General features: G+C 42.2%; 1 protein-coding gene across 1 annotated transcript; it reads right to left on the reverse strand.

Moving 5' to 3' along the window:
• Window positions 1-5,053: 5,053 nt before the first annotated feature.
• On the reverse strand, window positions 5,054-6,226 carry LOC143622672 (uncharacterized). Its single transcript, XM_077093749.1, has 2 exons — window positions 5,754-6,226; window positions 5,054-5,180 (listed from the first exon to the last, which is right to left on the reverse strand). Exons 1-2 carry the CDS (start codon window positions 6,224-6,226, stop codon window positions 5,054-5,056), a joined length of 600 nt encoding a protein of 199 aa, XP_076949864.1.
• Between the last annotated feature and the right edge of the window lie 16,028 nt (window positions 6,227-22,254).

Raw genomic sequence — 22,254 nt, forward strand, 5'->3', positions numbered from 1 at the left:
CATGTGCACGGTTATAACGACCTCGTCACGTGTCACTAGCTAATTGGCCGATGGATCACGTGTTGCCCAAGAAAGCATCTTGGCGAATATTCTAGAAGGTAATTGGTTATTGACAGCTGTCCCGGAGCATTACCTCGTGGTCATTTACGCGGAAGGGTATTTCTTCTTGCGGATGACTTTTGAGGGTGCTGTGATGCTTCCGCACGTGCTATGAGGGTGTTTCTTCCTCAAATGATTGTGCGGATGGTTTATATGTCTCGTGGGTGCCTTATGGGGGACTTCTGATTGACCCGCGGGTATTCCTTAAGGGTATTTGGGTCTTTTTGGTACCCTACCTCTATAAGTCCCCCCCAGTCCAGTGTTTCTTTCGTGTGAAGTATTTTATGCGGGTGAAATTCTGGACTTAATATGGATTTGGGGATTTTTGACTTTGCAAGTTGGTGGGAAATATATTTTGTTGTGGATAATCATGAAAAAGGACAAGTTAACCACTTGCAGGCCCGTGTGCAGGTTAGCCTGTAGTCAGGAAATCTTGCGAGAGTGGCGAACAATGGGCGGGAAGCTGGGCGCGGCTTCCGAGGCCGTAAAGGTCGTGGAGAAGGAAGCTGAGGAGCACCGCAAAGCGGCGAGTGCAGCTAGGTGGAAACAAACTGACGCCGAAGTTGCACTCCAAAAAGAAAAGGAGCGAAACGCTGATGCTGCTAAACGGTGGAAAGAGGCCTCTGAAAGGTCTAATGCCACCCTTGAAGCTTCCCGAGCTGATACTCAAAGAAAAAAGGACGAGTTGGCGAAGGCACAGGACGAGGTGTCTCGTCAGAACGCCCGAATCCAAGAGTTCGAGGAAGCTTTAAAGTTGCAAGGGGAGCAATCTGAAATGAAAGATATGACTATTGTTGAAATGCAGTCTGCATACGACTCCCTATTGCAATCTCAGACTGAAGCAGGCAACCGCGCCTCCGCCGAATTGCAAGAACTTCGTGGTAGGGCGGAGCGTGCTGAGCAGGAAAGAAAATACTTCCTTAATCGTGGCCTTGACTCTGTAAGTTCTTCTCGTATACTCTTTATTTTTTGAGTGTTTAATTCCATGGTATTAACGAAATCTTGTTCGCAGGTTATCCGTCATATCAAGAGGAGCACGGAGCTTACCGATTGCTTCGTGAACTTAACAACTGCTTCGGAAGGCGTTGGCCGGGTGAAGGGCTTCAATGAAGGATTGGCGTTTGCCCAATCCGGACAACCTGTTGAGAGCCACCCGCTTCATGGTCTTGACGCGAAGCAGGAGTTAGACATGCGGGTCCAAGAGTATGACGACCTTGTCTTTCCGCTGCAGAATATGCTTCCGGAATTTGCTTTGTCCGAAGATGGCGTGAAGCAATTGCGGGTCTTTATTGATGATGAGTCTAATGATGACGAGTATGATGATGACAAGTCTGAGGAAGATTCTCACAATGCTCCGGAGGGTACTTCGGCTCCTAATCCGTAGGGTAGATGTAGGAGTTAACTCTTTAATTTCTTTTCATATTTTTGTAATCACCATTTTGAATATTAATGAAAAGGACTTTATGTGTTGATAATATCTTTGCGAGATATCTTTTCTTTTGAATTTTAAACTTGTGCAAGTTGAATGGATAGTACTAGTGACGTGGCGGAGAGAGAGTTTTAGGCAATGGCTGACAAGACGTGTTAAACGCCTGTTTGACAGCCTGTAGGCACTTTTTTGAATCTCCCGCCTGACGTGTCCGTCATCCTGTGGCCCGCATTTTCTCTTTCTTCTGTCAGTCAGACGGTCGCATTAATTGCGATGAGTATAAATAGGCCTTAACGTCTTCAATCCATTCTTATCACTTACATATTTTCTACATCAAAGAACTTTTGCTTTCTTACATCCATCATTTGTATTTGATTCTGATGGCTGCCCAGAAGAAAAATCCCCCCGCTATTAATGAAGTCGGGTGTGACATTAAAGAAAAAGACATCGAGGACGTCAAAAACATGTACGGCTTCCCTCTGGAATGGGAAGCCGAACGTCCTGCGAAAGGGGCCATTGCAACGGTGCCGCCGTCAAAGAAGATGGCCGTATACCTAGATCACTTCACTACGGGTAACTTCCGGTTACCAGTGACGAAGTTTGTTCAGTCTGTACTAAAAAGTATGGGCTCCACTTATCCCAAATTCACCCCTTCGGGATGCTGAGAATTCGGCACTTCGAATTCTGTTGCCAGTCTCATGATTATGAACCATCTATTAGCATGTTTGCCATTTTCTACAAGATGACATATCGTGACGGGTGGTACGGTTTTGCTACCACCGGAAAAGGTCCGATTGGTTTCGAATGGATCCGGAGTATTCACGGATGGAAATCCAAGTTCTTTTGGATTCAGGAAGATGTCATCCCGTTTGCTATGTCCCGCCAGAAACAGAAAGACGTGGCTCCCGAAATTTCTGCCATTGAATATGAGGGCCATAAGTGGTTTAGTACCTTGACCAGGACACCGACACCCATGCGTCCCATTCACGAAGGGGCGATGGTGCATGCCAGGATGAGTCGTTTATGGTTGTTTCCTACCTTGGAGCCTTATTATGAGAATTCTGATGGGAGTAAGTGTTTATTTGTAATATTCTGGGTTTCCGGTTTACTTTCTTTAATGTTCTTCGACTGCAGGTGAAGGTACGATCCTTTCCACTCTTGTGGACAAAATGGGAGGGATGATGGTTCGCCGTCCTATTACTCAGCATGACGTACCATTTTTGGAACGCACGCGGAGTAACTTCATTTTTTCCACTACTCTCACTACGGAGCCTCTTGTCTCCGAGGCGCTGTTCGCACAAGGTGAGGAGTTTGTCACAAAGTGTGAAGGTATTTCCCAACCTCGACCTATAACCGCCGCTACTTTGAGCGGGGTGATAGTACTCCTCTCGTCTAGCGAAGAGTCATCACTCTGCGAGGGGGGGGGGGGGTTATCGATTGGTGCTGCTAACCCTTCGCCTTCGACTGTAGGTTTGACTCGCAAGCAAGATCTAAAAACCACCATCGACCCGACGACAGGCGAGGAAGGTGGTCCTCAATCCGTTGAGGGCAAACCTCAGGTAATGGATGCGAACACTTCAAAGGCTGCTGGTAAGCGGAAAGCACAGCCTTCCGATGCCGTGCCCAAGAAGAAAAAGAAGAAGAAAGCGAAGGTTGAAATTCCGGACTTGGGAGCTCGTCTTCAAGAGCTTTCTACCCAAGACGTTTCTAAAGGTAAGATTTGGACCTTTACAATTATATTTGAATTTACCACTCCTTGATGACTTAAGAAGTTTTATTTTGGGAATATCTCAGGTTTGAAGGACTCACGCCTTCCAACTCCCCCAACCTCACCGTTACACACTGCTCAAGATCCGATCGATTTATCGGATTCCTCTCCTACCAAGGAGAAAGAGGTTGGTGAGTTCGAGAAAATCCCCACATCTCCACCCCATCACGAGTATCACTTCCTGGATCAGGGCGGAGTTAGTGTGTTCAAATATGGGGGGCAAGCTTCCTCATCCCGAGTGGAGGAAGATACTGCTCCGCATAACCCTCACTGGTCATTGCGTCGAAACTCAGTGTTGAATGATGCGCACGTCTGTCAAGAATATCTTCACGAAAGCCTCCCTCCCGCATAGAGGGAGCGAAAACGCCGTCGCATCCGCCAGGAGCTTCTAGACTCCAACTCTTATCACATGGCGAACACTGTTTCCACCAATCAGGAGATACGTCGTGATTGGTTGGCCATGAATGATAAGCTAGAAGAAACTGAGCACAAGCTGTTAGACGCTAAGAAAGAAGCTCTTAAAGCGTTAACAGATGCACGGGATAGCCATCAGGCTATGGAGGTGGCGAAAGCTGAACTACTTGCTGCTGAGGAAGCTAAGGCTGCCCTCCATAAACAGCTGGATGACCAAACTGAGCTGATAAAGACCCTTCAAGCTGACTCAGTGGCCAAGGACAAGCACTTGTCCGACCTTAATGCTAAGAGTCGAGACCAAGCTTTGGAGTGTGCTAGACATAAGATGGATCTTATCCGGGTTCAGGCGGATAATAAATGGCTTCTGTCAACAGTGATTCCCAAGGTACCAAGTCTTTTATTAACATAATTAACCCGGGTGTGTATGTACTCACACATGGTTATTCGACTTAACAGGTTATCACTCACGTTCGAAATAGTGACGATCTTGGTAACTGTGTTGCGATACTCCTCCGTGCTTCTGAGCAAGCCGGCCTGCAGATGGGCTTTGAAGAAGGATATGAATTTGGATCCGCGGGCCGGGTTCCGGAGGAGTATGTATTGGCTGGCAAAGACACTGCTTCTATCCTTATCGAGAAAACCAAGGATTTTGATACACTGAAGTTCTCCCTTTCCGATCATATATCGGAACTCGCGGACAAAGAGGATGCCATAGATCAATTAAAAGAGCTATTGGATCTTGATGAGGAAGAAGAAGAAGCGGCCAATAATACCGCGGAGGATGAGGATGTCACTCCATATGTGTGTATGTCTTTGTTGTACATATTTCTTTTGCTTGTAATCTCTTTTGACTGTTTAATAAGAAGTCTTGTTTCTTTCCGGTGCACTTTGTCTTATGTACTATAATATAAGTGTCTGTCCGGAACTTCGTTTTTGTCAACAAAAGATTACAATTTATCAAAATAACATGGAATTAACTGGACATTCTCCTTCTTATAATAAAAGAAATTACATAACTTGCCAGTCTAGGTGGGCACGTAGGCCGAAAAACAAAAAAGCAAATAAAACTGCTACATATAGCATTTCTTTAACTGTGCTGTGTTCCATGTTCGAGGGATTTCGGTCCCATCCAAATTCTCCAACTTGTAGTCACCTTTGGGTAACACTTGTTTGACTTTATAAGGTCCTTCCCAAGTTGGGGCTAACTTGCCCGGAGGCTCCTGGCCGGAAGCCTCGTTATTGCGGAAGACAAAGTCTCCCTTATCGAACTTGCATTTTTGGACTCGCGAGTTGTAATATTTCTCAAGCTGTCGCATATAATTGTGCTCGCGAATCAATGCTAGTTATCTTCTTTCTTCCAAAAGGTCTAGATTCATCCAGAGTTCGTGATCGTTGTCATCAATCGACAGATTCCTCGCAGATGGAATCCCGATCTCTGTGGGGATCATGGCTTCAGTGCCATTGGTTAGGCTAAAGAGTGTCTCCAAATTACTGGAGTTCTTTTGAGTGCAGAAGGCCCAGAGTACATGGGGCAGTTCATCCACCTAACCCGTTCGTTTCGTCCCTAGCCTTGCCTTGATCCCTTCCTTGATAGTTCGGTTAGTCCTTTCGACCTGACCATTTGCTTGCGGATGAGCTACAGATGTAAAGGATTGAATGATTTGAAGTTCTTTCAACCATGCTTGCAATCCGCTATCAGCAAATTGGGTCCCATTGTCACTTACCAATTCCTGCGGGAGACAAAACTGGCAAATGATGAATTCCCAAAGGAATATTTTCACGCTTGAAGCCGTGATTGATGCAACCGGTTTAGCTTCTATCCATTTGGTGAAGTAATCAATGGCCACTATCAGGAACTTGACTCGTCCCGGGGCTTCTGGGAAAGGTCCCATAATATCAATAGTCCATTTTTGGAACGGCCAACCAGATGTAACTGGGATCAGTTCGTTCTTTGGACGCAGGGTGTTGGGGGCATGACGCTGGCATGAATCACACTTTCTGATTTCTTGCACAGCGTCTAAGTGCATGCCAGGCCAATAATACCCTGCGTTCATGATCTTTGCAACTGTCATTCTTTGTCCCGCGTGTAACCCACAAATGCCTTCGTGAATTTCCCGAATTAAGTAATTTGCGTCTTCTGCGTCTACACAACGCAATAGCGGACCAATAAATGACCTTCGGTATAAAATACCATCAGTCAACTGGTAATTCAGAGCTTTTTGCTTAATCTTCCGAGCTTCGGCCTTTCCTGCTGGAAGTGCTCCGGAAGATAAGTACGCTTTGATGGGCGTCATCCATAACTCAACGCTAGTTTGAATTACTAGGACTTGATTTTGTGAGACGGATGGATGGTCTAGAACTTCCACACGAATATCTTTGACAAAATGCTCAAAGTTCGTTGAAGCTAACTTGCTAAGAGCGTCCGCCGATTTGTTCTCACTCCTCTTAATATGAACAACATTGAAAGAGGAAAATTGGTGGATCAAGACCCTTGCTTGTGACAAATAAGAAGCCATGACATCATTTTTGGCTTCATATGTTCCGTTTATTTGTCCCACAATTAGCATGGAATCAACCCGTGCTTCCAAATGTTTTACCCCAAGCTTTTTCACTATCCGCAGGCTTGCCAGGAAGGCTTCATATTCTGCCTCATTGTTGGTACTTTTAAAGTCCAATTTGATGGCGTATGTAAATTCATGCCCCTCAGGATTGACTAGACTTGTCCTTTGTTCCGGAGGTGCTTGGGGTTGTTGTTCAATCAAACATTATTGTTCTTTGTGCTGCGGGACTTCTGTGACGAAGTCCGCCAGCACTTGCCCTTTGATTGCCGGTCTTGGCTTATACTCGATCGAGTGTTCACCCAATTCGATGGCCCATTTTGCCAGTCGACCGGACAATTCAGGCTTACTCAACACGTTCTTGAGTTTGTATCTGGTTAACACATTGATGGGGTGACCCTGAAAATATCTGCGGAGCCGTCTGGCGGCATAAACTAGTGCCAACACCAACTTCTCCAACATCGAATATCTTGTTTCAGGGCCCGATAGTGTTCTAATAGATTGGAGTTTGAATATTTTTCCTATCTGTCAATAGGACAGCCCCCACAGCAATGTCGGATGCCGAAAAATATAGTGTTAATGGTTCACCCGCGTGAGGAGCCGTTAACGTGGGCAATTCCATTAAACACTTCTTGACTTCCTGAAATTCTTGTTCAGCTTCCGGGATCCATCTGAATTGTGTCTTTTTGAGGCAGTTCCTCAATGTTGAAATGAATAGATAAGATTTAGCAGCGTGGTTTGCCAGAAACCTGTTTAATGCTACCAATCTCCCGTTAAGTGTTTGAATTTGCTTGAGGGAAGCGGGAGACGGCATACGAGCCATTGCTTGAACTTTGTCCTGGTTAGCTTTGAAACCGGTGCCCGTAACAATTACCCCGAGGAACTTTCCTTCTTCCATCCCGAATGAACACTTTGCTAGATTCAGCTTCAAATTGATGCTTCTCAAGGTTTCAAAAGTTTCCTTTATATCCCTCAACATTTGATCTTCTTCCGTGCTTTTGATTACCAAATCGTCCATATAGACTTTGAGATTCCGACTTATTTGACCATTGAAAATCTGATCCATCAGTCGTTGATATGTGGCCCCCGCGTTTTTTAGTCCGAAAGGCATCATCTGTAGCAGAATGTTCCTTGGTCGGTGCGGAACGCTGTCTTGTCCTCGTCACCAGCTGCCATATGAATCTGGTGATACCCTTTGTAGGCATCGAGGAAGCACTTGAATTTGAATGGGGCCACAGCATCTACCTTCAAATCGATCTCCGGAAGTGGGTAACAATCTTTCAGACATGCTTTGTTTAGATCTTTATAATCTATACACATCCTCCACGTTCCGTTGCTTTTTGGGACAATCACTGGGTTGGCGAACCATGTTTGGTACTTGATTTCCCGTATAATCCCAGCACGAAGGAGATCTTGCACTTGCTCATTCATAGCTTTTTGTTTGCTCCGGACCCATCTTTCGTTTCTTTTGTACAACTGGGGTGATTAATGGATTCACCTTTAACTTGTGTTCCGAAATGCTCCGCGGGAAACCGGTCATGTCCGCGGGCTGCCAAGCAAAAAGGTCAATGTTCTTTGTTAATAACTGCTTCAAAAAGGTTCGGACGATTTCAGAAATAGCCGGACCAATTACTATAGTTTGATCCGGAATTTCTTGTTGAGGTCCCCCAAAACCAGAAACAGGAGCATGAATTGGTTTTAATCTTTCTTTGTCTTCTTCGTCCAACTGTTCGAAACACTGTTCGTACATAATGTCAGACGTACTGCCTGTGTCAAAAAACACATATTGTGACCGGTAATGACCAAATTCGGCAGTAATTATCAACGGGTTTTTACTACACGGCCCCCCTCTGATCCGAGGAAAGATCACGGGCTCGTTATTCCATTCCTCGTCTGAATAGTCTCTCCTTTTTCCTTTACCCGATTGTCTCCCCTGAATCATGTGGACATTTAGATCTTTGTTTTGCCTTTTAGCTGGGCCCTCGCTGTCCTTTGCGGGATTTGTCAGTCCCTGCTCGTACGCCCTTAACCAAATGTTCGAGTTTACCATTTTTAACAGCTGCTTCAATTTCATTTTTTAGGGCCACACACTCATTCGTGTTGTGCCCAATATCATTATGATATGATCAGTGTTTTTTGTTATCAAGGAATGACTTCCGTGGTATTGGTTGAGGCTTCCGGAAAGTCAGATTCTCCGTGGTGAGAATATCTGAGGGAGTCTTTGATAACTGGGTCCAACTGTTAGAGGAACAAGCTGAAAAATTACGTTTACCCTTGTTACCGATCAAAGATCTAGCATCAAAAGGCTTAGATGTTTCCGCACTTGGCTGAAGTCTTGACCATATTAGTCCCTTAGCCTGCCTGTTCGGTCTCAGAGTTTGAAACTCAATCCTCGGTGATTGCTTTTGACTACTGGAACTTAGAGTTTTCTCAGTTCTTGCAAACAACTTTGATGCCTTCATGATTTCGTCCCATGACTCGGGCATTCCATCTCTTCCTGTAAGGGTACGGATCAAGGAATCACTATGGACGTTCTTACAGAATGCTCCTCGCAGCATATCTTCGCTTACCCCTCCGATGTTAAGGCTCTCATTGGTAAAACGAATAATGAAGTCTTCAACAGACTCATTGTTTCGCCTCATAACATCTCGTATTTTTGAAGGGTCCCGGGTATGTTTCTGTTTCAGTCAAAAATTATCAACTAACTTTTGATCAAATTAGTGCGTGAGGCTAGGTGCTAAATGGTAAATAGATCGGACACAAAGATATGATCACGAGGAAAAAAACCCTTGATTATAATAGTCTTCGTTTCGGTCAAGAGTTTACAACTTAATCCTCAGTCGAATTTGCTTCGGTTAAGGATTATGAACGTAACTTTTGGTCGAATTAACGCTTGATTATAATGATCGCCGGCACAAAAAATCCCCGGACGGTGAAAACTATCATCGTCAAGTTTATTAATATCGGAAACAGGTGGTTACAAGGGTTGGAGCTGATTGAATATCGAAAGCTAAGTGTTACAGTGATTGCTAGTAGCTAAGTCGTGAAAAAGTGTGCGTATCCTATCGATATTATCAGCTCAATATATAATAAGAGATTACAACTGATATCCCGATAATTCCAGAAACCCTAGACTACTTCTTCAACGAGCCGTTAGTATCCACGTTGTTAGCTGACGAAGTTCAAGCTATACTCCGTTGCAATCCACGTTCTTATAAACATATTTAACACGTGCTCTTATCTGCAAAACAGTTAGATAATATAGGACAATTGAATTAGTCAACGTACCTTCCTCAGAATAACTGCTTGAGTCAATATCCTTAAGTTAAGCTCAATTCCGAGGATAAAAATCCACACCCAACAATTGCCCCCAATTTTTACCGCGTGACAGCTGTAAAAATTTTAAATTTCAAAAATAATGATATCTCTGATATATGAAATGACGTGCGCGGGAATCGAGAAGACTCTACAACCGCACCTCTAGGTTATAATTAAAGCATTTTCCTTCTTCTACACCACAATCCTCTTCCGGCGATTCATAACCAGGTTAGTTCTCATCTTTCATCTTCTTAATTTCTTGAAGTTCTCCTTTTGATCCATACTGAAGATGAGGAAAAGAACCCCTCGTGCACCTAAGCCTTTCTGTTTCGCGACCTCAGACGATTTCGTTGACCAAAGTCTCATTCCGGCGACCGATGAAGATCAATGCCTGTTCAAAGATTTAGATATTAGGTTTCTGAAAGAATCGGGTTTACTACCTGCCGAAGCCGTCATTAGGCCGTTTGATCCCAAAGTCAAGGCCGACTTTTCTTCTAAAACCTGGATCTGCTTCTTCTATTATCCCTTTTCGATCGGCCTTTCATATCCGTTTCCCCCACTCATCCAAGAGTTCTTTGACGTAATCGAATTCTCTTACTCACAAGTCATGCCAATGGTGTGGAGGGTTTTGGCAATAATAGATTGTTTAAACAAAACCCATGGGTTATCCATAGGTGTGCCTGAGATTGCCGTGACTTATAATATTCGAACCCATGGATCCTTTCGCTATTGTCTTCAATCCAAGTCCAGCCGTGTTTATATGATTCCTAACGTGTCCAGTAGCGACCCTGATTGGAAAAAATACTTCTTTTTCGTTCGCCAGGATTCTATTCCTAATGGGATGAACCTGCCTACCAAATGGGTTCATAAGGGTAGGAAATCTGTAGGATAAAATTTCTTTTTGTAAACGATTTATTCTAACATGGTTTGTTTTTTGACAGTGGTATTTGAGGATTTGATAAAGCTTAGGAATGACACGAAGAAGAGGCTTAAGGCGTTGTTCAATATTCCAGCAGAGGAAAGGGAGTTTTGGTGTAACATCCCGAAATTTCAAGATAATGTTAATTATATTACTTAATAATAGAGGGAAAGTTTACTCGGGTTATCTGGAAATAAATAAAAGAATAGGAGTTGGTATGGGTCGGGCTAGTGTCGGGTAATGGACGTTGGTTATGGATTTGGATTAATTGAGATGGGTTAAATGAGAATGGGATTTCAGGGATATAAATACCCCCAAAATCCCAAAATATCTTCATTTTCCCTAACACACACACACACCACACACATACCGCCGCCGGACCGAAGGCAGATCCGGGCAGATCCGGCAGACTCGAGTGAGAGAGAGAGCGATTAGTGGTGATAAGCAAGTAAACGAGATCCAAACAAGCCCAAAAAGGTATGATTCTTGATCTTTGAGGTTTAAAGATCCAAGCTTTTTAGTGTATAAGCGACCAAAAATGGTCGGGAAGCGTAGTGGGTGATATTGAACCATAGCAAGGGTGTTAAAATCGCTCGAAATGCCGATCAGAAACTAAAACAGCGGCTGTCTGGGCAACTTCGCCTTCATCTGGGCAACTTCGCCTTCAAAGCGACGAACTTCGCCTGCAAAGCTAAGTTCGCCTGATGAACTTCGCCTGCAAGCTAAGTTCGCCTGATGGCAACTTCGCTGTAAAGTTAAGTTCGCCTAACTGGTAACTTCGCCTGAGGCCAAGTTCGCCTGATGACAACTTCGCCTGAAGCCAAGTTCGCCTGATGACAACTTCGCCTGAAGCCAAGTTCGCCTGATGGCAACTTCGCTGTAAAGCTAAGTCCGCCTAGCTGGTAACTTCGCCTAAAGCTAAGTTCGCCTAAGGTTAACTTCGCCTAGAGCTAAGTTTGATTAGAAAATGAATTAAAAGCGATAAGTTAAAGTAAGCTAATACTAGGCCACCAGATTAGATCAGACGAGTATTGATACGTGTAACTTGTACAGTCAGCCGAGCTCAGATAGAGAAGGGATTTACAGCTATCAGAAAAAGAAGCAGAGTTCAAGTGAGTTCTAGCCCCATTTATGTGTTACGTTTTCGGGGCTGTGTGCATACTCAATATGTTTGTTAATACACTTACCCTAAGAGATAAGTGTATGCCTTATATGGATAATGTGAAATATATGAATGATTGCTTGATGGTACGTGAACGATCTTCGGATATTGCACGTACTGTCAGGTTGCAGCGCTAAGAATAAGGTAAGTATGTTATGTATGTTTATGTGTATGAACATGATAGAGATAATAGAAGAAAGAAATGATAACGTATGGTTGTATGGTTACGAAGAGGGTTCCGAGCCCTAGTAATACTCGAGGAATGTAGGGCGTAATGTTCTTTATAACGTAAGATATGAAAGTAAGATAATACAAAAGAAAGTAAGAAAGTATGAACGAAGGGATATAATTTTATGTGTATGCCGTGTATGGTATATGTGATCGATATGAATGATTGCTTGACGGTACGTGAACGATCTTCGGATATTGCACGTATCGTCAAGGGAAGTGACTAGCTCATTACATGGATATTAAATAATAAAGTATAGTGTTCCTTTTATGGAAAGTATAGTGTTCCTTTTATGGAAAGTAAAGTGTTCCTTTTATGGAAGGTATAGTGTTCCTTTTATGGAAGGTATAGTGTTCCTTTTATGGAAGGTATAGTGTTCCTTTTATGGAAGGTATAGTGTTCCTTTTATGGATAGTAAAGTGTTCCTTCTAAGGATAGTATAGTGTTCCTCATATGGAAATTATATATGGTAGGGTAATGGTAATGGTTCTTTTAATAAATATTACGTGACGATCCTCCTATGGATAATTATACAAGGTTAAGGTAGTAATATGTGTCTTCGGATACGGGAAGTAATATATGGGAATAAATTGTATGATACCTGATTAACTAGAACTCACTCAGCGTAGCTGACTTTTAGTATGCACGCAGGTGAGCCGATTACAGAGCTAGTAAGAGGATGACGCATGGCATGGATTGAACGGCTGGCATCTGAAGAAAGAATTAAAAATGTTTTGAATATAAAGTTTTGTGTTATGGTATCAAAGAAAAGATTTAAAGCTTTGTAACAAATGATTGATGTTTTATATTCCGCGAAAAGTTTTAATAAACTCTGATTTGAAGGAGTGTGTTTATGAGTAAATCCGACGTTAAAGTAGGGCTACCGGGTTCGGGGCCTTACAAGTTGGTATCAGAGCATAAGTTCGAGAGATTTAAGCAGCCTACATGCTTAGACTCGAACAGAGAATGGGATTTAAGTAAGAAAAGAAAGAAGATGCCAGTTCAAGAATGCCATGTGTCGCTCAAGCAAAAATCAGTAAAGGTAAGGTGTACGATTAAATGATATATGTTAATGAGAAAGGAAAGATATGTGAACGTTAAGGATAGAGGTAATTGATTGTTGATTTGACTAACTGCTTAAGTAGAACCAGCACAAATAGACTCATAACGGGAAGCGAATAGGACACGGAAAGCAACGTGATCAGCTAGTCACAGCTGGCCACTGTTATTACCTGTTAGCCTTGCTATCCTTGTACTAAATAGTTCCTTGAGTGATGATGTTTGTGTTGTCCCTTTAAGAATACTGATGGCTGGAGCTGGAGAATTTGTGGGAACTGGGGGTCGCACTGGACGTCGTGGCAGGCCACGTCTTGTCCGGCAACCCTCGGTAGAAGAAGCCTCCCCCACCGAAGATGAAGGGAGTGCCGCAGGAGGAGACCAGAACAACAACGAAGAAGTTCAACTTAGCCCTGCAGTTCAAGCAGCCATTGTTCAAGCTGTAGTTGCTGCTGTGAAGAACCTGAATCCCGAAAGATCTGCTGGAAGCCGTGAACGAACCGTTGAAGGGGCAGGTGGTAATAATAGAAATGATGACGAGAGGGAAAGGGGTGACTCGAGTGAGGTAAATTCTGTGAAAGATGATGATAGGAAGAGGGGCCGAGGCGGTTGCAACTATAAGTCCTTCAAAGGTTGTGACCCGCCTAAGCTGACTGGTTTAGGAGACGCAATCGCTACTCTTCAGTGGATAACCGCCATGGATAAGGTTATCCGCATTAGCGAGTGCAGTCCTGACCAAGCTGTCGGTTATGCCACTCAATCTTTTGAAGATGAGGCTATGTATTGGTGGGAGAGTGTGGAGCAGAGGAAGACCCGTGAAGAGATCAAGGCGATGAGTTGGAATGACCTAAAGGACATGGTGATGAAGAGGTTCTGCGCTGATACAGAAGTTGAAAGAGTGGAGATGAAGTTTCTGAATTTGAAAGCGGGAGGGATGACACAACGGGAGTATACTACTGAATTCAACCGCATGTCTAGGTTGGTACCTGACATGGTGAACACCGAAGCTAAAAGGATCAAGTGTTACGTAAGGGGACTTCCACGGAATGTTCGCACTTTGGTTAAGTCTAGTAAGCCCGCAACATTTGACTCGGCCGTGGAATTGGCCGAGATGATTTATGAGGACCTTGCCAACTATGAAGGGGAGAAGATGGAACCGAAGAAAAAGAACCCAACCCCAGAACCAGAGGAAGCCAATGAGGTGGATCCACGCAAAAAGAAGGCAAGGCAAGAGGGGTTCACTGCTTGTGAAAAATGTGGGAAGAGACACCCCGGAGAGTGCAGAAAGGGATTAGGTGTTTGCTACAGGTGTGGAAGAGTAGGACATTCCACTTGGGAATGTAATGATTACCATAGGTGTCACAACTGTGGAGGACGTGGGCACCTAGCAAGGGATTGCAAGAAGCCAAAGGGGGGACATGAAGGAGAGAAGAGTGCTTGAGGTTTAACAGATTCCTCCGTATGCTTAAAGAAGCCATTCAAGAAGGCTAGATGCTAGCCATAAGTATTAAATCTATGTGTAACTTATTGATGACTCGATGCGTGTTGTTTTATGTTGAAATTTAGACTGGTGTTTATTAATTATGGTACAAATTGTCTGAAAGCATGTTAGTCATGATAAATTGACGTGTTGTGATAGAGTGTCGACTTAGGCTTTAGCATTAATATGATTTAGGACAAAGCCTCTTGAAGATCGAAACGAGACTTGGTACATTGAGGGCCTCATGGACAAGCTACCTTAAATAGCTAATACACATGACCACCATTCGATGACTGCAAAGTCGGAAGTAAGAAGGGTAACACAGAAAACGAAGGCGAGTCAATAAAGCGTGTAAATATAAGAAGTTTTCCTTTTATAGGGGAATAAGTTAGGTTTCGGGGACGAAACCTCTTTAAGGAGGGAAGACTTGTAACATCCCGAAATTTCAAGATAATGTTAATTATATTACTTAATAATAGAGGGAAAGTTTACTCGGGTTATCTGGAAATAAATAAAAGAATAGGAGTTGGTATGGGTCGGGCTAGTGTCGGGTAATGGACGTTGGTTATGGATTTGGATTAACTGAGATGGGTTAAATGAGAATGGGATTTCAGGGATATAAATACCCCCAAAATCCCAAAATATCTTCATTTTCCCTAACACACACACACACCACACACATACCGCCGCCGGACCGAAGGCAGATCCGGGCAGATCCGGCAGACCCGAGTGAGAGAGAGAGCGATTAGTGGTGATAAGCAAGTAAACGAGATCCAAACAAGCCCAAAAAGGTATGATTCTTGATCTTTGAGGTTTAAAGATCCAAGCTTTTTAGTGTATAAGCGACCAAAAATGGTCGGGAAGCGTAGTGGGTGATATTGAACAATAGCAAGGGTGTTAAAATCGCTCGAAATGTCGATCAGAAACTAAAACAACGGCTGTCTGGGCAATTTCGCCTTCAAAGCGACGAACTTCGCCTGCAAGCTAAGTTCGCCTGATGAACTTCGCCTGCAAGCTAAGTTCGCCTGATGGCAACTTCGCTGTAAAGTTAAGTTCGCCTAACTGGTAACTTCGCCTGAGGCCAAGTTCGCCTGATGACAACTTCGCCTGAAGCCAAGTTCGCCTGATGACAACTTCGCCTGAAGCCAAGTTCGCCTGATGGCAACTTCGCTGTAAAGCTAAGTCCGCCTAGCTGGTAACTTCGCCTAAAGCTAAGTTCGCCTAAGGTTAACTTCGCCTAGAGCTAAGTTTGATTAGAAAATGAATTAAAAGCGATAAGTTAAAGTAAGCTAATACTAGGCCACCAGATTAGATCAGACGAGTATTGATACGTGTAACTTGTACAGTCAGCCGAGCTCAGATAGAGAAGGGATTTACAGCTATCAGAAAAAGAAGCAGAGTTCAAGTGAGTTCTAGCCCCATTTATGTGTTACGTTTTCGGGGCTGTGTGCATACTCAATATGTTTGTTAATACACTTACCCTAAGAGATAAGTGTATGCCTTATATGGATAATGTGAAATATATGAATGATTGCTTGATGGTACGTGAACGATCTTCGGATATTGCACGTACTGTCAGGTTGCAGCGCTAAGAATAAGGTAAGTATGTTATGTATGTTTATGTGTATGAACATGATAGAGATAATAGAAGAAAGAAATGATAACGTATGGTTGTATGGTTACGAAGAGGGTTCCGAGCCCTAGTAATACTCGAGGAATGTAGGGCGTAATGCTCTTTATAACGTAAGATATGAAAGTAAGATAATACAAAAGAAAGTAAGAAAGTATGAACGAAGGGATATAATTTTATGTGTATGCCGTGTATGGTATATGTGATCGATATGAATGATTGCTTGACGGTACGTGAACGATCTTCGGATATTGCACGTATCGTCAAAGGAAGTGACTAGCTCCTTACATGGATATTAAATAATAAAGTATAGTGTTCCTTATATGGAAAGTATAGTGTTCCTTTTATGGAAAGTATATTGTTCCTTTTATGGAAGGTATAGTGTTCCTTTTATGGAAGGTATAGTGTTCCTTTTATGGATAGTAAAGTGTTCCTTCTATGGATAGTATAGTGTTCCTCCTATGGAAATTATATATGGTAGGGTAATGGTAATGGTTCTTTTAATAAATATTACGTGACGATCCTCCTATGGATAATTATACAAGGTTAAGTTAGTAATATGTGTCTTCGGATACGTGAAGTAATATATGGGAATAAATTGTATGATACCTGATTAACTAGAACTCACTCAGCGTAGCTGACTTTTAGTATGCACGCAGGTGAGCCGATTACAGAGCTAGTAAGAGGATGACGCATGGCATGGATTGAAGGGCTGGCATCTGAAGAAAGAAGTAAAAATGTTTTGAATATAAAGTTTTGTGTTATGGTATCAAAGAAAAGATTTAATGCTTTGTAACAAATGATTGATGTTTTATATTCCGCGAAAAGTTTTAATAAACTCTGATTTGAAGGACTGTGTTTATGAGTAAATCCGACGTTAAAGTAGGGCTACCGGGTTCGGGGCCTTACATTTGGTTAGAGGAAGAAACAGGAGAAACGAGTGTGATTGCTGAGAAACCTGCTGAGAGTATTACTTCTGACAAGTATTTTAGGGATTTTAGGTTTTCTAAAGATTTTGGTATCTTTAAAATAATTAGATAAATCTTTGTGTAGGGATGCCGAAGCCAAAGTCTTTTTGCCTAGTTGATTTGGACGATCTTATTGAGGACAAGCCTGTAGTGAAGCAAGAGCATTCCAAGACACTTTCTCCGTCGGTGAGAATTCCAACTACTCGCCAAAAAAGTGTTGCACAAAAGAAGAGGAAAGACACCACTTCGGCTGAAACCGAGCCCTTCGCTGACATGACCATCTCGGATGCTGCAGAGAAGCTTCAAGCTCTTGCTAACTTTCTCGAGACAGTAAGTACTTTTTGCTTATACTGAAAATAACAACCTGCAGAAAAACTAATATTAATTTGGGGATAACAGAAAGCCGAAAGTTACCATCGGATATCCCAAGACGCTGAATTTTCTAAGAGAGAGGCTGAAGCCAAGCTCGCCGATCTTCTACAAGCTGTTGATACAAAGGACAAGCTGCTCAAAAAGAAGGAGAAAGAGATTTCGGATCTCAGAGCCTCATTTGAGTCAGAGAAAGCTGAGTTTCTTGAGGATGCTAAGAAGTGTGCAGCGGCCAGCATTCTGGAGTCGATGATCAAGATGTCCGAAGAAGTACAAGCGAAGGGTCATGCGATGGAGTCTTGGAATTCTGGAGCTTGGAAGAAAAAGCTTAAGGTGCTAAAGAGAGTGAAAATTGAAAAGGATGAGATGGCTGCGACCTCTGAGGTTATCAAGGATGCTGAAGCTAGTGAGAATGTGAAGGAGACTGAGGCTGGGGAGACTACGGATCTGGAGAAGAAAGAATGTGATGATGCTGAGGGTGGAAAGGCTTGAACCTGGTTGCCAGGTTGTTTTCATGTATTTTAAATGTTTGTTTTGAACAATTTCTCTTATAGTTGTGTAAGGATAATGTTGTATGTTCAGGATAATGGTTTGGGTGGAGGGATCCTGGTTCAGGACGAAACCCAAACCGCCTTTTACTTTTTGCATTTAGAACAATTATGATAGTTCGGGTGGACGAGCTCCGTTTTGAGTGAAAACCGGACTATCTTTTTCTGCATTATAATATTATTATAACTTTTTATGACTTATATCAGTATGCTTTTCACTTTTTCTGTTTTTAGAAAAATCTAAGTTTCATGAGAAATCTCTTAGTAATAGTTTAAGTTTTACAAGCAAACCAGTATTAAGTCAAAAACTTTAAATAATATGAAAGATAAAATTTTTGTAAATAGTAAATCATACCAGAACCGTTTATCAATTAATCTAGAGATTGTCCAGACCGTCTTATCCTTGCAATAAGATCACTGTTCAGAATATTCTTCTAATCCTGAGGATTTAGTAATAGAATTGCGACATGAGCATTATCCTGAAAAATATTTTTAGAAATTCTGGCGACAAGGCCTAAATAATTTGGCGACAAGGCCTAAATAAACTGGCGACAAGGCCCTTCAGAAGAGATGTAAATCTCTTAAACCTTATGTGAGAACTAGCGACGAGGCCCTTTAGAAGAGATGTAAATCTCTTTAACCTAAGATTATGGTACGTCTACCATAAACTTGTGATTCAAACCAATAGCCGAGGATAACGAGGTAACAAGTCACTATATTTCATGTGCTGGCCCCGCCTCTCAAACTAAGGCCGAATAAATCATGCGCTACAGGCGTCTTAAGAAGAGATGAAGATCCCTTAAACCTCAAGATCCAAACCAATAGCCGAGGATAACGAGGTAACAAGTCACTATATTTCATGTGCTGGCCCCGCCTCTCAGACGAAGGCTGAATAAATCATGCGCTACAGGCGATCTTAAGAAGAGATGAAGATCCCTTTAACCTTAGAAGAGGTGAAAACCTCTCATACCTTAAGGATAAGTTGGCGACGAGGCCATTAGATACTGGCGACAAAGGCCTTGTTAACTTTATTCCATATGAGAATCCCTCATATCTACAAAACAGTCAACTCTAAGTGAGGGGTGGGTGTTTGCCTTGCTAACACCCCTCCGATGCTTAAGTCAGTACCATGTTTGAAGAATAATAATATTAAAAATGAATAAAAGTTTAAGTTTGAGTACATACCTTGACTGTTTAGTATAACAGTTATCCTTGGGATAGAAATCTTACATGAAATATTTTTTGAGATGTATAGCATTCCAAGCCCTTGGTAGTAAGTCACCATCCAAAGTAGATAATTTGTATGCCCCTTTTCCTGCTTCCAAATCGATTAGGTAAGGACCTTCCCACTTTGGTGCGAGCTTCCCATCCGTAGGATTGGTAGTATTTTTAAAATCTTTTCGGAGAACCAAATCCCCTTCTTGAAACCTTCGAACTCTAATATTCTTAGTGTAGGACTTTGCTATCTTCTGTTGATAAGAAGCCATTCTGATCTTTGCCAAATCCCTGAGTTCTTCTACCGCCTCTAAATCTTCAAGTAGGCTACGAGTGTTATCTTCTGGATTTTGATGAGTGACTCTGGCCGTTGGGATAACCATTTCTGTGGGGATAACTGATTCAGCTCCAAATACTAATAAGAAAGGAGCCTGACCAGTAGCATTCTTTGAAATGGTTCTATCTGCCCAAAGAACGAAAGGTAGTTCCTCGGCCCACTTTCCTTTTTTAGACCCCAACTTTTTCTTCAAGTTATTGATGATGATTTTGTTGCTTGATTCGGCCTGTCCATTAGCTTGAGGGTGGACAGGTGTTGATGTGATCATCTTGATTCCCCACTGGCACAGAAGTTAGTTGTTCTCTTGCCGATGAATTGCGAACCATTGTCACATACTATCTCTGCAGGGATCCCAAATCTTGTCAGGATATTACGCTTGATGAATGAGATAACTTCTTTCTCTCTTACTTGAACAAAGGCTTTCGCTTCGATCCACTTCGAGAAATAATTTGTCATAGCCAACATAAAGACTTTTCCTCCTGGAGCTCTTGGTAATTTCCCCACGATATCCATCCCCCACTTCATGAAAGGCCAAGGGGATATAATAGGATATAATGGTTCTGCTGGCTGGTGCAAAATGTTGCTATGTCTCTGGCATGCATCACATTTCTAAGAATAATTCATAGCATCCCTCTTCATCGTTGGCCAAAAATACCCCGTCCTCAGGATTTTGGAGAATAGTGCTCTGCCCCCAGTGTGGTTTCCACAATCTCCATCATGGATATCTTGAAGAACTTCTTGAGCTTCTGCCTTCTCCAAGCACCTAAGATATGGTCCTGCAAGAGATTTTCTGTATAATATATCATTCATTATAGTATATGGGATTACCTTTGTGCGAAAAGCTCTTGAGTTTTCATCCTTAGGGATAACTCCATCCTGAATATATTTCCTGATTGGGATAATCCAAGAATCTTCATTATCCTCAGGATTCTTGACTTCCACATCTTCGTCATCTTTTGATATTTCATTGACACCTTGCTCTTCTATTGTTGGGCTCAGGATGTGTACAATAGGGATCTTGACACCTTCTGGTATCCTGAAGGATGAAGCTAAATATGCCAGGGTGTCTGCTTCAACATTCTCTTCCCTAGGTACCTGTGAAATATCAAATATTTCGAAACACTTTGCTAGTTTTTTTACTAGCTCTAGATATTTCATTAGTCTTTCTCCTCTAACAGTATATGAACCATTAAAATGATTAGTTAATAATAATGAATCAACATGTACTTGAATAAACCTGATTTTCATGTCGATTGCTAGTTGTAATCCTGCTATCAAAGCTTCATATTCTGCCTCATTATTTGTGGCTTGAAATCCGCAGGATATGGATTGAGGTATAATGTCCCCCTGTGGCGATTTCAGCAGAATCCCGAGACCTGTTCCTCTAACATTTGAAGCACCATCAGTGTATAGAGTCCACTTATCTTTTGTTTCTTCAAGTTGTTGGACTTCCAAGTCTGCCTTTTCTTTAAGCTCACTGGTGAAATCAGCCACAAAATCTGCTAATGCCTGGGATTTGATAGCAGTTCTAGGTTCATATGTTATATCATATGCACTTAGTTTTTCTGGCCATTTTTCCATTCTACCTGACATTTCTGGTTTTCTCAAAACATACTTAATAGGATAATTAGTTTTAACACATATAGGGCGAGTTTCAAAATAATGTCTAAGTTTAGTAGATGCCATAATAAGGGCTAAAATTAATTTCTCAAGATAAGAATACCTAGTTTCAGCATCCAAAAGACTTTTACTTACATAATATATGGGATGTTGTTGACCTTCGAGATCCTTAGCCAAAACAGCACTTATAGCATTATTTGATACAGCAAGATATAGAGAAAGAGATTCACCTTCCTCGGGTTTTACCAGTAAAGGGGCAGAAGAAAGATACGCTTTTAAGGATGATAATGCTTCCTCATGCTTACTAGTCCACTCGAACTTCTTGTTTTTCTTCAGGATATCATAAAATTCTTTGCACTTTTCTGAGGATTTGGATATGAACCTGTTGAGTGCCGCTATCATGTCGGTCAGCCTTTGAACATCCTTAACTAATTCTGGGGATTTTAGATTGAGGATAGCTTGTATCTGTTTCGGACTCGCCTCTATCCCCCTTTTGGTGACCATGTATCCCAATAATTTGCCAGCTTTCACTCCGAAATGGCATTTCAAAGGATTCAGCTTCATGTTGTATTTGTCAAGGATATCAAATGTTGTCTTTAGATCTTGAAGGTGATCTTCAGCTTTCTTGGACTTCACCACCATATCATCAATATAGACCTCCATTGTGTCCCCCAGTTGCTCTTTGAACATCATGTTAACTAACCTCTGATAGGTTGCACCTGCATTTCTAAGTCCAAAGGGCATAGCAATATAACAATAAATACATGTGGGAGTCATGAAGGCCGTATCTTCTTGATCTGAGGGCCCCATCTGGATTTGCTGAAATCCTGAGGATGCGTCCATAAATGTTAGCATCTCATGACCAGATGTAGCATCCACCATTGAATCTATGTGTGGTAGAGGGAATGGATCATTGGGACAAGCTTTATTCAAGTCTGTGAAGTCTACACAAACTCTCCATTTGCCATTCTTTTTCTGTACAACCACCACATTTGCTAATCATCGGGGATATTGAACTTCCCTAATCATTTTCGCCTTCAAGAGTTTTTCTACTTCCTCTTGAATGATTATGTTTCTTTCAGGTGCAAACTTTCTTCTCTTTTGATGGATTGGCCTGAAAGAATTTATCAATTCC

This window comes from Bidens hawaiensis, unplaced genomic scaffold, assembly GCF_021521415.1.
Source record: "Bidens hawaiensis isolate Kalapana, Puna unplaced genomic scaffold, B.hawaiensis_p1.1 tig00003241_1, whole genome shotgun sequence".
NCBI lineage: Eukaryota > Viridiplantae > Streptophyta > Magnoliopsida > Asterales > Asteraceae > Bidens > Bidens hawaiensis.

Excerpts from the sequence above, each read along its gene's own strand:
- LOC143622672 (XM_077093749.1), bottom strand. The coding sequence starts at position 6,226 with ATGGCTTCTTATTTGTCACAAGCAAGGGTCTTGATCCACCAATTTTCC. Across the intron at positions 5,181-5,753 it reads GCAAAGATCATGAACGCAGG|CCTAACCAATGGCACTGAAG; the intron begins GTATTATTGGCC and ends GACACTCTTTAG.